We start from the raw sequence: 15,455 nt of genomic DNA, 5'->3' as shown, positions 1-15,455 counted from the left end.
CATTCAGAATTGCTAATCATGTGGCTTTGCTTTACTCTGTAAGAAAGTTAAACATTTCAGTAGTTTCTTTATGGTCTAATCACTGCTTTATTGCTTAATTTTACTGCTTAATGTCGGTCTGTACCGAATGGAATTCGAACGAAATAAACGCTTTTTCCTACTTTAATCAACAAAGAACAGAGCGATTCAATTGGGAGCTTGACAAAAGTGACATGTGTTTACTCGTAAATTTTGAATTGAGTAAGGATTATAAACCACAAGTGTGTTCAGTCGTCATGATAATTGTTTAAGAGTAAGAAACCAATTTTTAGAACCATTTTTTATCGCTCATTAATTGGAACAAACTGAGCCTGAGTTAGACGAAGATAAATTTTTGACTTAATTATGTTATAAAACACGGCGACTTCATATTAAAGTTCCTTCTCCATGTGAAAGTCATTGTTGTTTGTCGTACGATTCTTATTAATAGTAAGCATTCATATTATAATTTCAGTCAAAATTATTAATTAAAAAACCCATTTTCGCAGCGAATCCTTTTTTGTTTATGAGATTTTTCAAGAGATAACAACTTTGTCCTGCTGCATTTCAGCAGTTCTGTGTAGTACAACTGTTTAATTTCCCGCAGTCAGATATACGCGGACGCAAGAAGCACTTTTGAGCCCATACTTAATGAATACCATGTTGTATTCCACTTGTTTGTTCATATCTCTGTTGTACCTTTGCCATTCCACACTAAAAGCCCATGCAACAAATCCAGGAAAAAACGCCAAGAGCGTTTTATTGTCGTACCATGAGGACGATGCGTACTCTGTGTACCAGCCGTGCGCGTGCCATAAGCAAGGCACGTTTTCGTTTTTATTCAACACCCATCAATCAAATGCGTTTCTGGCGTATCAAGACGATGGTAACTTCAACAACTTTGACTTATTTCTCATCAATGGAAAAATCCGAGCAAGAGTACTTTTTGATAAGTGCGGCTCTGAGACTGAGACGACTGAGCCTGAGACTCTGACTGAGACGCTCTTGATAAAAGGCAACTTTTCGGATTCTCGCTGGCATCGAGTTCAGTTAAGAAGAGAAAGAACCAAACTGACTCTTATAGTGGACGGATGTCATTCTCAGTCTATCTCGTGTTCCTTTCCACCATCTAAGGGACCAATATGGAATGCTCTTTACGTTGGAAAAGTTCCTAGTCACACGAAGAGGAATTCGTTGGTGAAACAAAGCATTATTATGGAGACACTCCTTTCTGGGTAAGTTGAATCTGAGTAAAACATTTATGCTTTAACTTATTTCAAGGAGGGCCAAGAACGAATTAACCAAATAAATTAGGGTGTGAAAGTTCTATATTTCTCAGATGGAGGAAACTGGGAAACGAACAGCTTCACGTTGGCAAAATAGTAGATCGAGGACTCTCAATTCTTGCCTATGAACACAACACCGGTCTTGGCAGTGCATGCATTATTGCGCATTTGACTTCTCAAATTGAGAACACAACGTTTTAGCGCCGAATTGGAGCGTACTAACGATCAGAGAAAAATCCTCTTAATGGTATGGAAAGATTCAGGAGGGAGGAAGGGACATTATAGATCCATAAATACTTCTTAAATTGTCGGAAATTAGTTATGAAAGATATAACATTAACGAACCAAGTTGACAAGATCTCGAAGAAAAAAATACTTCATTTTGCTGCAGATCAATCTTTTTCAGCAAAATTTATTAACCTTTAATGAAATTTTATCATTACTCTGATTCTGATAGGTTTCAAGGGTGTATCGGTCAGGTAACACATAATGCACCTGGAAAACCACCCGAACCTCTGCCACTGCGCAATAGCTTGGAGACTGTACGCTTCTGTGAAAGTCAATGCGTATTTGGCGGGAAGTGTGACAATCACACTGATGACGTCGGCAAAAGTGACGAGGAATGCGAGTGTCCCGGATTTGAAGTCGAGAAAGAGCTTTGCAGGGAAAACCTCACACATGCGCAGAAAAGCTTATCGATTGGATTTAACAAAACTGACGCCTTTTCTACGACAGTCACGCCAAATCTGATGTCTTCAAGGCAAATTAAAGCTTTGGCAACAACAGCTTCTTTATCAAATACTGCTACAAATCCATCCGGGGATATTGCTACTCAAACCTACTCAACAAGTTCCAGACAGCGTGGCTCCACTGCTTTTTCAGCTTCAAGTTCGATCATTTCAATATCAGCAAAACCTTCCAGTTCAACTGCGGGTCCTTTCAGATCTGCAATAGATAATCAAGTTCCAGTGATGCAAAAGAAAAGTAGCGCTTTCTTTTCGAGAGGCTCATGTGTCTTGCTCTGTCTTGGTTCTTTAGTTGCTGTACAGAGTAGTTGGCCTTTTTATGTCCAATAAAAAAAACTACTGAGAAACAGCTACTACGGCAAAAGCCTTGTATCTTTATGACTGTTCTAATATGTGTGGCTTGTTCATATCATTCTAGGATAAACAAAATTGACTTGCTCTGATCTTCCGAGTTTGTGAGGGCGTAGTGCGAGCCAAAGTTGGGGATTCACTATTTGTCATGGTCTCCCTTGAGCCGCACTCTCCACGATCGATAAGTACACAGACATTGTTGTCAAGTCGCTTTTAAAGAACCCCAAAGTTTAGTCAAGATCGACGATGAACAAGTGTTACAGTTTTAGTTGTCTCAGTTTTGTTTACTTCAATCAAGAATGTTAAAATTTGCTGTTAATAACAGAGAGTTAAAATGCTTGAAAGTGAAGGGAAAATACGAGAAAAGCCTGCTGGAAGTTCAGAGGCATATAAAGACTTTTTGTGGGGTACGCACAGAGGATAATTTTGCCACGATTGTTATCGGCCATCAGCTATCAATTGGCTACCGTGAAACACAGGACAAACACTTGCCCTAAGAATTTGCACAAACAGTGGCGACGCTATTGATCTCAATGTCCCTTACCAATATGAAAGATTACGAAAGGAGAACCTCTGTCTTTTAGTTTTTACCTTAAAATACCTTCGACTTTATTTCTGGTAGGCACGATCGTACTGGTGTTGATCAGGACCGCGGCTACGCCGATATAGGAATGAAAAAAGGGCACAGTAAACAAACTAATTAGGACTCTTTAACTATATGTTATTATATTGTAATCATTACATACTACTATTATTAGTATACATGTAGTTTAATATTACCTACGATAAATGCTCCCACAAACGCGGTCATCTTTGCTGCTTGTTCACTATTAAGAGCTGTAAAAGACGCGGCCATCATTGGAGCACGCATGTGACAAGGAGGTTATTTGAGATTTCAGACGTAACCTAATTTCTGTCATGCGGACGAAGATAGCCCAAAAATTCCAGATGTTCCGGACTCGCTGTCAGGCACTCTCCCTCGGGGACTCTCATATGAAAGGGAAGGGGATGCATATTTTGTCTTATTGCTCGTCCGGGTCGGTGTGGTCGAGCTAAGGTTCATTTTAAGTCTTTGAGAATGACAGCGTCTTTGTACAGATATTTAAGTCTAAGCTAAGCAATAAATGTAAGGTAAAGTCTTAGTTTTCCTTCCTGAACACCCAAAGTGAGACCCGAAAAATCTGCCATTCATATCCTTTAAACGAGACCAGCGTCCCTGTCGCTTCCGTTCAGAAATTGAGCGAGCGACCTAGGACCTTCTATGAAACAGGCTGGTACCCTAAATCGGCTCCTGTTAGTACAAAGTGACCAGGGCACTGAAATGGGTGACTCGTGCTAGGGTGTATAGCGTTGTTCGAAGCAGCCTTCGAACTCATGGAGCAGGATGAGGTTGTGATCTGCTTAAGAAACTCTTCTGGTTCTTCTGAAACGGATCAGAAGCTGCTTCTCAGGGCTTGAAATGTCTGCCTGTTTTCAAACAAGTTTTTGAGTGACAACACTTTGTATTACTGAATTGTTAAAACGGCATTTTGACATAAAATGGTGCATGTTGAAGTTAGTAAGAATAAATGGATTTTTGTATGACACAAATTTAGCGGCGACTTAAAGAAGTTTCAATTAGTTAATTGGAGTAAAAGCATCTGTTTGGTGCCAAGAGTTCCAATATCTAGCACCCTGGCAGTATTTTCACAAAGCCGTTTTTAACGGTTTAACTGGAATGCATTTGAACATTTTTGAGCTTAAACTGGGGGCTTATATGAGGTACGGCAAAACCAGACAGGGGCATAAGAGTAGTGTGCGAAGAAAGAACTTCCCGTATGTTCGTAATACTTCTTTTTGATGTCACGCATACAATCAGGGAGAACTCTGTAGCAATTTCTTCTTATAAAATGTAAAAATTGTCAGTAACTCGCGGACGTTTTGAAAATTTAAGACTGTCCACTGACGAATTAAACTTAAAGAAGCTGAAATAAAACTTGTTCGGTCACAAAAACGATCATCGGTTCAATTATTTTGAAATTATTGTCAACCTTCTATCTGTCAAGAGAAAGTCAAGATGAGGTCATTTGAATTCCAAATAAATTCCTGACCGCAACCTTATCGCGTTCGGTTGGTTCAGTGCTGCAAACGTCTGTTCGCGGACATTTTCTGTAACACTGATATCCAATGAGGAAAAACCTTGCTTCTGTTGAAAAGCTTCAATTCCAGATGATTCCATAGAAGCTGTTTATTTTCGTTTTGGGATTGACAAGTGTCAGGTGAAACCTATTCAGTCTACAACTTGCAAGATGAAGATTTTGTGCTGCGTAGAAATGTTTTTGGCGATTACCATCTGCCATCAAATTGGTCATGGAAGAAGGTTCATGCCAAGGAACAAAACGAACAGCACGTTAAAATACAGCAAGTTTGCTTACTCCGTTTTCTCGGTGCGGCAGTTTACCAACAACTCAACTCTTGTTTTCCAATTCAAAACGCTGAAAAAGCACGGGATGCTATTTTATATGGATGATGAAGGGGCAAACTTTATAGACGCGTTCTTGTTGAGAGGACAACTGCGAATTCGGCTTACAATAGGCAGCTGTAAAGGAAAACATTTTATAAACGGTTCTTTTACCGACCTGGAATGGCACAGAATTATCTTAAAAAGAACTCCCGAAACAGTGCTGCTAACGGTAGACAGCCACAACGCCAGCACTTTCAAGATTTGCAACAGAGTTGGAGAAACTATCTTTAAGAAGTTATATGTCAGCTTTTTTCCTTTAGAGGAATGGCTCCAGCGAGTTAAGTGGTTGTTTCGTGATTCTTGGGAACTTTCCTTGAAACATGGCGGGTAAGTTAAAACCGCGAGTTTTTTTTTTTAATATAGATCATTTCAAAGATGTGAATTAAGAGGTATGAAACTGAAAATTAAAAAATATTGGGAAAGCCTTTCCTGGAGGCAGGCATCACATGATGTTTATATTGTATGAACACCTTGAGACTAAGAGAAAACCGCACTTAAAATGACGTTTTTACGTTAGGAAAAAAATCACAGCATCACAACAATTTTTGTAGCACAGGAAATAGACGGATTCTTAACAAACTGAAATTGCTGTCAAATTTTCCCGTCTCTATATCAGAAAACATTAACAATTAATTGTTCAAACCGTTTCTCATAAATGTACTAAATCAAGCCACAGCAGGGTAATGCTTGCATGCAACCGAATAAAAGACACTCGATTTCGACTTTCTTTCATGATCAGCACCAATACCCCATTTCCTCTCCTACCTGTTTCAGCGGTTCAAAATCGTTAGGGCTTACGATTGACATTTTCACGGTTTTGTTTTTGGTGATAGGTTTGCTAACGGCTAATTTGACTTATTTCTTTCCTAAATTTTAGTAGAAATCTTTAAACAAAATTACATTTTTCAGGTTTTTCTCCAGAAAAAATCCAGCTGGCCTTGGGCTGGGAGCTCTACTTATGCTAGCATGCAGATGAAAACTGACTGAAATATTATATCAACGTTTTTTCTTGGCATATTTTTGTCAAGTCGATTTTTAATTGTTTCTCACATGATGTTAGAAAAATGGCTAATAGCCCGTTTTCGAAACGACCTATTAAAAATTCGCCTTTAGAGGGGCTACTTGTTGGAACAAACTACCTAAAGACAGGAGGGAAGTAGCAGATTGCCGAATTTTTAAGGAGAGACCTATAAATATGTTCTTAAGATGACGTTCATCCTTTTAGTACTTAAAATTAGTTGACTCGTTTAATAATTTTCTCTTGTATCTAGTTAGTTGTTACATAGTTAGCCCATTGTGACTGAAAAGCCCTGTAAAGGGAGTCCCTGTAAACGTATGTATGTATGTACCCATAACACGCAAGCCAAACGACTTATAACACAGTACAGCGAAAAGACTCACGACGTAGGTCGGCGAACAGGACGAAGGCGAAAAGACTCGTTTACGAAACAACCGTAAACCCCGTTTAATATACAGTCGTGTTTGGATCCACTGTAAATGAATAACTCTTTGTATCCTCCCTTCCCACCTCGCACACTCTGATCTGACTGATGAAGCCAATAATTTACACTCTTAAGTTACACACTAGGTTATGTCTACACTTTATCGGATAGCTTTTCGTGCCGACATAAAAAGCTGCCAGATACACTATGAACGGCAACGGCACAGGAATGGAACAGTCGTCACACACATCGAACATCCTACCAGAGCCTGCCTAACCTGAGATCGGGCGTTATCTAGCCTGCGTAGCAGGCTCGAGAGGGAAAAAAAAATAACGCCTGATACATTCATTTAACAAACCGTCAACCGCCCCCTAATTTAGATAATCTAACGTCTGCTTGACCTGTCATGTTATTAGCCAATCAGCGTTTACCAGACGGGAATCAAATTTTGGCGCCAATAATGTCTCTTTTGAAATCAATTTTAGGGAAAAGAAAATTTTTAACTACGTCCATGTTGAGATGGTGCTTCCTAAAAAAGAAATTTTAAATGTGTATTTTGTAATGAAATACTACTAGCTGCAGCTGCCGTACCTTTATTTAACAGCTACAAATGATAAACAATTTACTGGTAAAAGCTCGTTGACTTCGTTCTGTGCCGAAAGCAGTGAAAAAAAATTAGGCTGCAGCACCATATTTCACGAACTGAAAAGTGTTGTGAAAACGAAGATCGCTCAGAATAATTCGCAGGTTTCTGAGGGAGGAATTACAGTCAAACCAGGTCAAGAGTCCATTCATGAATTGATTATTTGAAAAGTGAACCCGTTTGTCGCTTCTGTAACTTGTAGCCGGTATCAAATTGCATTCAAATGATCGGTGAATTTTTGACTGCAATTTTTTAGTATACGATGAGATGGAAAATACTTCAATGGATGAAATTTATATTTAGACATTCTTCAAATTCAAGAAAACTGAGCCGGCGGAAATGTCATAACGAACTTCCGTGTGTATTCACTGCTCAGTTACGCAAGCAAAAATGCAGATTGAAATCAACAACAACTAACGGATGGCGGCATTTTGGCCAATCGGAACAGCGCAAATCATTTGTATTGTTTCCTATTCAATCAGAAAAAAGTCCAGATTCTGGCTTTTTTGCATGTGATCTGTGATTGTATTATGCCCTCCTCCCTCCGCTCCTACTTATTTTCTTCTGCTGCGGTCCGAAAGCCGGTTCACACGCCGGCGAAGAGTGGCCGTGGCAGAAACCTATTTCCACTAATTTCAAGATCGGCGCGCTGCAGCTTCGCTCCGTTACAGAAATTGTACCGAAATGATCCTTCTTATGTTTGAGCAGAAGTCCTATCTGGTATGGTTTTCGCGTCTGCTCAAGAGTTATACGGTATTTTGGGAAAATAGCCTTAGCTTTTATTACTAAGAGCCTTACTTTCACGAAACGCGCTGTACATGTCACATTTGACCCTCGGACGTACACGCAAATTCATGCCCCCACCGTGGTACAAGGAGGGGTGGATGGAGTCCCCCTGGAGTTTTTTATATGTTGCAGTATTTCGAAACGATTTTACCTTTCGTGGAAAGCCTTTGATCTTCTTGTATCTGATGAATTTTTTACGGTGTATAAATGACGATTAAAGATTAAAGCTTTGAAACATTCGTCTCTTGTGTAAAGTGATATAATTATCATGTCCGGATTTTGCCAGCTAATTTTTCAACAAGTCTAAGGATTGAATTATAAGTGGAAGACTCCTCGGCAACTCCTCGGCGCTACTTCGTAAAGTGTTTTAGGAGGGCTTATGTAAACAGGGGGGGGGGGGGGGGGGGGCTGGTTTATAATTCAAAGGGGCTCTTAACCGAACAAAAAACAGGCGTTTCAGAACAAGCTACATAGCTGAGTGCTGATCAAAATACTTTTTGAATTTACTCCCTTTTTCAAGCGTCAAAACTTCGCAAAAATCGAGTTTATTTCAATACAAGCTAGAGAGAGGCTTCTAATTGGAGTTATTTGTTTTTTATTGGTAGATAGGTCTATAGCTGGGGGGGAGGGGTGAGGGCTTATAAGCTGATTTTCACGGTATTTCAGTTTCAAAGCAGTTACTTAGAAAACGGAAGTGCAGTTGTATTGGCGCCCAAATTTCGGGCTAAATGGGCTGTATGGGATTGCTCAAAAGGAAAAGGTGAAAACTGACATCCGATATGGCACCATGTGAAGATCATAGAGGTATATTTACAGTCTATACAGTGGACCCCAATATAACAAAATCGATGCACCGGGTTTCTACGCCAGAGAACTACGTTCTCATCAAATTTGCTAATTAAAAGCTACTGTTGCTTTTCACAAGACGTCACGAAAATTCAAACTACAAAACTATCGATCCTTTTTTTAAATTATTATTTATTTATTTCGCACACACAAACAATTACAATACATTACATTTACAATTCATTACAGGTAACTGTTATCGTTTACAGAAAAGAAATAAAAAGAAAAAGAAAGACAAAGTCCACAAAAATACTATAGTTTATATATTAAAAATTAAGAGAAGGCTGCCGATCCTACTGAGATTTTACTTTCACGATGTATTAGAGCCTACTGAAAACTATATTTCTTACAAATTTCGCTTTAAAAGGATTCTTGGTTTTGTGATAGAGTACGCTTGATTTTCAAAAATCATCACATAAATTATTCAATAATTCTCTAATATATAGTATCATGTGGTCGAGTGTATTTACTAGGAATGGAATCAAAATGAACTTCAAATATATATATATATGCTGTATAATTCTTTTCTTTTTGTAGATTTGAAGGCTGTATAAAAACCCCCAAATACTCCGTAGGAGTAAAAAGGTTTCGCCGTGCTCGCCTGCTTAAAAGTGAACGTACTTTACCAGGCTGCCGTAACGCGTGCAAGGACAAAAGTATTGCTGGGAAATGCTACAATGGCGGGAAATGTGTCAACAAGGTAGTTCGGAGACTGTGTGACTGCAAGGGAACTGGGTATTACGGTTCAAATTGTTCTCAAGGTAGGAAACTATACAGATTTCTTTTCGCTGTGATTTTCAAAATTCTGCCAGGATAAACTAAAAGTATATAAGTCTCCAACGACCTGTGGTTATATTAAAGACTCTTATTATTAGAGAGAGGAAAAAATTAGTTGCACAAATAAAGTTACTAATGCGCTAAGCGAGATCGGAAAGCTCAATAAATTATACTAGATTTCTCCAACGATAATCAGGAATCAAAAAAACGATAAGTCAGTTAAAGCTCAGTAAAATAGAAAAAAACTGTGATGTTCATCTCATTGTTTTGTCTAATTACTGTGACAGTGTACGGATAATATTTCAGTAGTCTGGATAGGCTAAATAAATCTGAATATAGAAACAACTTTTAAAGATGTAACTCGTCACGGTTTCTTCCCCCATAAAAGTACGGTTTTTAGTGGCGATTTTACAGTAGTTATTAAACGAAAGTTTTAATAATGGCCACCTACGACTCTACGGCATGATCCACCTTTAAAGAAATCAAACTAAATTTATTGCCTCGTTGTCCGTTCCACAAACTCAGCCCGTATATGGTCTCGATCGGCGATTAAGGACTCAAATCCAAGCCACATTGTTGAGAGGCGAGTGCTCTCGACACTTTGCCATTCCTGTTTTCTAAAAAGAGTAGTTTTGTCCTATGATTGACACCCTTAGGCTCATAATCAGTTATGTAGTTAATGAAAGAAAACATTCAGCGAGAAATGTCGAATTCAGATAAATCGACTAATTTAATAAGCCGGACAGTACGAAAGCCTTTTGACTATTACAAGCTTGACATTGAGTATTTCGTTACCATTACCTTATCCGTTTATTTTTACCATCATTTTATGTGATTAAGTGGTAGTATAATTTGAATACGTTACTGTTAGGAATGAATAATAAAACAATGATAACAATTGGTGAATTCCTCTGTCATGCTTGATAAAGTTATCAACTTATACATTATTTATATTCACCACCGTTTTCGTTTTGGAGCTGCTAAAATATTTTTTTGAAACCTACTTACGTCAGAAAAAAATTGCATTTACTTTAATCCCGAGAATTGATTAACCACATTATAGAACGCATATATAATTAGATTATAATGCATCTTTTGAGCGAGAGTATTGACAAAAAAGAATTAATCTCCGTGGATTCAATCATCATGTTACAGTTTAAATTACCTTTTAAGTGGCAAAAAAGTAATTTACATTCCATGTTCCTTGATTTTTTAAGAACATGGAATAAAAAAATGGCATTAACAGATTAAAATGCCAATTTTTCAAGATTCGTCAATTTTGAATTTGCCTGCAAGATCCGTTAGTACATACAGAAAGACCCATGTTAAAAAGGCTCCCGTAAAATTTCAAAGCATTTACAGATTTCTTGTAAACTGAGATTATAATTTCTCTGTTGCAGCCTGGATGAGTTCATTGGTCAAGAAAGACAGAAATTTGTTAAGGAAGTTCAAACCACTTGTACCCTATACCGACTTGAACAAATAAAATCGGTTCTTAGAAGTACGAAATTAATGACCTTAACCATTTGCATACGAAGTCATGGGCTTTTCTAGTTTTTGATATTGATCTTGAGAGATCGCTTCTGAGCAATCCAGTGAATAAATGAAATTGCATTGAATTGTGGTTTTATGACTGACGAGATGGGCGATCTAGATCTTTTTTGCTTATTTTTATTTGATTTGCCCTAGAGAGAAAGGTCGCATATTTCTGCGGCCTTCTGAGCAGACAAACTCTTTAATTTGTTGCTCTCTTTTCCTGAAAGTTTTTTTACTTTGAAGTGTTACTAAATTGGGTTATGTTACGTTGTTAAAACATGATGAATGTTCTAAGCATGATTTTGTTTCTTTCGTGGTCAGTGGCGATGGAAGACTCCATGGCAGGATTACGATTCGGCGGCCAGTTTAAGATGGGGACAGGCAACTTTGCAGAATTTAGCGGTTGGCCTATGGTTGAAACCAGTCACCTTCAACTCCACTTTAAAACAACAGCCTTAAAACTGGCTTTGCTGGCTTACCAGGACACTGGTGTAGATGACCGATCCGGCCACAAAGGCTACCTTGAAGTATCATTGCTGGCTAATGGACATGCTCGACTGAAGGTAGTAGGCGATACATGTTCGCCTTTCCAGGTCCAAATTCCCAGAAGTTTCTCAGATGGTTCTTGGCACAAGCTGACAATTTCAAGAAAGGATTCACAGCTCAATTTTAGCGTGGGTAACATCTCAGCTCCCTCCATCAACTGCGTCCAAGTCCCCAGGCTCGCTGGACCGAACGGCAAGGCGAAGAAATCTCTTTTTATTGGAGGGATTCCGGTTTTAGACTTGCAAGAGAATCCCACGTTTCGAAAATGGTCTCACACTGGGCTTCTAAGCAAAGTGCTGGACGAAAAAAGGTAAGCTGAGAGATGGGTAATGATTGCACCTATAGATATATTATACACGCGCCTTCCTCTAGGCACGTGTGTGGTCATCTTTCCTTTTATATATATGTAGTCAGATTTTTTAGAACCTTACCACAAAATGGACCGTTTGAGTCCAACAGTATATTTTTCGGCCAAAGTAGGCATTATAAAAACTAAAAGTGCAACCATAGTTTTTTTTCCCTTCTCCTCCTTTTTTCTGCATCCTGGCTCTTTCTTTTTCTCCTTTCCTTAGTGTGATTTGGAGCTTATCAGGCCCAAGAAAGCTGCCTTTTGACGCTTTTTCACTCAAATGACGGCTAGATATATAATCAAATCTGTTGTCATAGACACATTAAATTTTGGAAGTTTGAAAAGTGTTTTAGAAAATAGATCATACAAATCAGAAGGTTTAAGGATGTCATCCTCAAAGAATAACGTTTGACCCCTGGTTTAGTTTGGTCTTAACGAAGTCCACCTGGTTAAGTGGAGAGTATTATGTTTATCGGCTTTCATGACAGAATAAATCGATCAGTAATACAACGAAAAGCTTTAATAAGGTATAACTCCACATGGCCTTAGACGATTGTAGCATCTTGACTAACATACAGTAGACGTTTGTTGGGAGTTGTTGACAGCTGTGACCACAATTGATCTATTCACTGAAAGTCCACACTGCACGGCTTTGATCGCCAAACTTGAGGTTGCTGCAATGAATTTTTACCGATCTTTAAGCTGGGCAGCTGATAATACTTGCTTCATACTTTATAGATTCGCTCGAGTCAGTTTAATGCCACCGTGATTATATCAACGCGCAGGCTTTCATTTCTCACTTTATGTTTATTAATCATTGATATTGAATGCGAAAGTCTATGACCATTTTCTACAAAGGCTGGTGCGTTTTTCGAATGCTATCAGTTATAATAAAATGTGAAACCTCTGTGAGAAATGCGATCTTTATTGAACCAAAATCTGCGCTGTTTTAATGGTCTACAAAACAATGAGAAAAAACCGAGGAGAAGATATTTTCCCAAGGTGACGCACGAATTTCTAATGTATTTTCATATCAGTGTAATCAAGAGGACTAAAATTCCATTATTATGTTTTATTCATTTTTAAAGTTAACTTTTGTGAAAATAAAGAAAATAGTTTCTATTTTCATGGATCGCAAAAGCCAAGCATCTAAGTTGGATTTCAAAGTCTAAACGAGAGCTGGGAATTGCAGCACCCATTTTGGCTTTTGAAGTTCTCCTGTAAACTGTAAGTCATATATACTATGATACATGCAATATGGCTGAATCCGCGAGCGGGTAAGGTGAGGCGAATCCTGTGTTCTGATTGGCTACTTGAGCAGGCAAGATGGACCCATCTTGCCTGCTAGGGATTTCCCGCGTTAGTCCCGCAAGAAAACGTTATCTTTATGGCCATGCAATAAATCCTTCATTGCCCAACCTTGTTCGGTCAAGATGACTGGATATTGGCCTGTGATTCTTGTTTGTGTTTTTATGGACCGAGACAAAGTTTCAGCCATCTTGTCCTCACCCTTGGTAAATAACGAATATGTACTGCACTGTAGATGAGTAGAGGACGAGTAATAGACTTTATACAGCATACCCGCCATCTCTGTACGCGCTTTAGGACTGATAGGATAAAGACAATGTCAAGTGGTATTTCAGGGAGCAAAAAAGTAATGAAATTTGCCAATACGGGTAATCACAGTCGAGTTTGTTTATATTTTCTCAAGACATGGCGACAGTTTTAGTCTTGCAAAATGTACAAATTGCGTTTCGACTACTTTTACTTCAGTATTGCTTCCTGTGAGAACATCTACCGTCCCTTCTGCATCTAGAAAAGAAACAATGATCACTTTCACTCGGTATAATTTGCCATTATCATCTTTAAGGTGAAACTCGACCGCGATTTCTTACATTGGCAAATTTTATCTCTTGTTTGCCTCCTGAGAAACCAGGTGACATTGCCTTTATCCCATCAGTCCTAAAGCACGTGCAAAGATGGCAGGTACCGTGAACAAGGTCTATTGTAGGTACCTTGACATAACGTTACGTTTATTGCATTGTTACAGCTGGTTTAAAGGGTGTGTGGCTCTCTTAAGATACAGCAGTGCCAGCAAGCCATTTAGGAATGCCAAGTTACTGAGATCACTGCACGTTTTAGGAAACTGCAGCGGGGAGCCTTGCTCACGGAATCAACACATCTGCCAACATGATGGCACTTGCGTGGATCTGATAACCATGACCGAGTGTGTCTGTGAGACGACTGGGTACCACGGCCGTTACTGTGAGCAATCAGGTAAATGCCTTGGTAACCCAAGCGTAATATATAAGTTTGCGGTATAGGAAATAAAACGGCTCAAAGTGTAAGATTAGATAATGTAAAACCTATCGTCGTCCCGTTAGTTCAGTTTAAAAATTGACGGTCTACTGAAGGGGGAGGCCGTGAGCTCAATCTTTAATCGTTGGTAAATTTCATTGTGCTGTATCAGAAACCCATAAGGGGCTGTATCGCATTTGATTACTTTTCGTGATCGCTTCAACATTCATAAACCGAAACTAAATTAAAATCAGTATAGGTAAAAGTTAACCTGAGAAAACTGCCGACATTTCGCGACACCGCCACTGAATTTATCGCCAAATTACGTCTGCGGAACGAACGCAGAAATTCCATACTGATTACGTGTCACCACCCAGATCTTGATAGTGCTTCTGATTGGTTCAAGCAAATGTTCTTCGTAGCAGGACCAATCAGAAGAATTATCGGCTGTTTTCTCAGGCTACTGTAGGTTAACACAACTACAACACTCGTGTTTGTGGAAGCAGGGAAGTTAAAGAACTGTTTTTCCTCAACTGAAGTTCCTAATGATCACAAACCATCACTCGCAATCTCGATCACAGGGCGCAGAAGAGTTATTTGTGATGGCAAGCGAAGCGAAAATTTTACAGCCGATCCCACAAGTCACCTCTGTTTACTGTGAACTTGACCTGTCAAACCGTTATGAGATCGTGTTACAAACCTGGTAAAATATCATCTAATGCTCGGTGGGAACGAACGGAAAGCGATTCGTCCGCAGTCAAAACCTTCAGCGGTTTTCCGTAGCGTTGGATAATATTTTACCAGGTTTATAAGACGATCGAATGACGGTTTGCTCGATTCTACGGTATAAAAACAAACGCAGTGCGTGGTATTAACCGTGAAATTTAACTACAATCAACGATCAAGGTCACAAATAACTCCTCTACGCCCGGTTTCTTGATCCCGGAGCTCATTAGTTTTTGGTCTGTTGGTTGTGGAAATATGACCACGAAAGATTTGGGTTCGAGATAAGATAACTCGCCCAATGTATATCAGCAAGAGAATTAATCCTCTCTTGATATGAATAGTTTATATATTGTGTGCTGCTGTTTGGCTAACGATCTTGTCTATCACTTTAGGTAGTATAGAACCAACGGCAACTATAGCAGAAAACACCACACTTGCTACGGCAGGACCACTTTACACGGTTGCATTCAAATCAGAACCAAGCAACAACAAAAACAACAACAACGGCAAGAGCAATGGAAACATCGGTTCGCCAGTAGCAAAGGGAAAGTGGGACTCCTATGGTTCTTCGTCTCTTGTGTCCTTTTGCGGATGGTGCCTTC

The 15,455-nt window shown here is 39.1% G+C and overlaps 2 protein-coding genes across 2 annotated transcripts in view; both read left to right on the top strand.

Annotated features, from left to right (window-relative positions):
• The first annotated feature begins 672 nt into the window (after positions 1-672).
• LOC140951423 (uncharacterized) lies at positions 673-2,447 on the top strand. The gene is made up of 2 exons (XM_073400673.1): positions 673-1,253; positions 1,762-2,447. Exons 1-2 carry the CDS (start codon positions 679-681, stop codon positions 2,378-2,380), a joined length of 1,194 nt encoding a protein of 397 aa, XP_073256774.1. The 5' UTR covers positions 673-678; the 3' UTR covers positions 2,381-2,447.
• A 2,232-nt stretch (positions 2,448-4,679) lies between these two features.
• The window catches only part of LOC140953367 (neurexin-3-like), a 10,817-nt gene continuing 41 nt past the window's right edge, over positions 4,680-15,455 (top strand). The window contains exons 1-5 of the mRNA XM_073402852.1: positions 4,680-5,231; positions 9,159-9,382; positions 11,256-11,790; positions 13,880-14,106; positions 15,246-15,455. The exon at positions 15,246-15,455 is cut by the window's right edge and continues 41 nt beyond it. Coding sequence (XP_073258953.1) covers positions 4,690-5,231; positions 9,159-9,382; positions 11,256-11,790; positions 13,880-14,106; positions 15,246-15,455 — 1,738 coding nt within the window. The 5' untranslated portion in view covers positions 4,680-4,689. The remainder of the gene's footprint in view (positions 5,232-9,158; positions 9,383-11,255; positions 11,791-13,879; positions 14,107-15,245) is intronic.

The sequence above is a fragment of the Porites lutea genome, chromosome 11 (genome assembly GCF_958299795.1).
Source record: "Porites lutea chromosome 11, jaPorLute2.1, whole genome shotgun sequence".
In the NCBI taxonomy this organism is placed as follows: domain Eukaryota; kingdom Metazoa; phylum Cnidaria; class Anthozoa; order Scleractinia; family Poritidae; genus Porites; species Porites lutea.
Note: the sequence above shows the minus strand (reverse complement) of the source record. Positions and strands in the feature narration are given on the sequence as shown.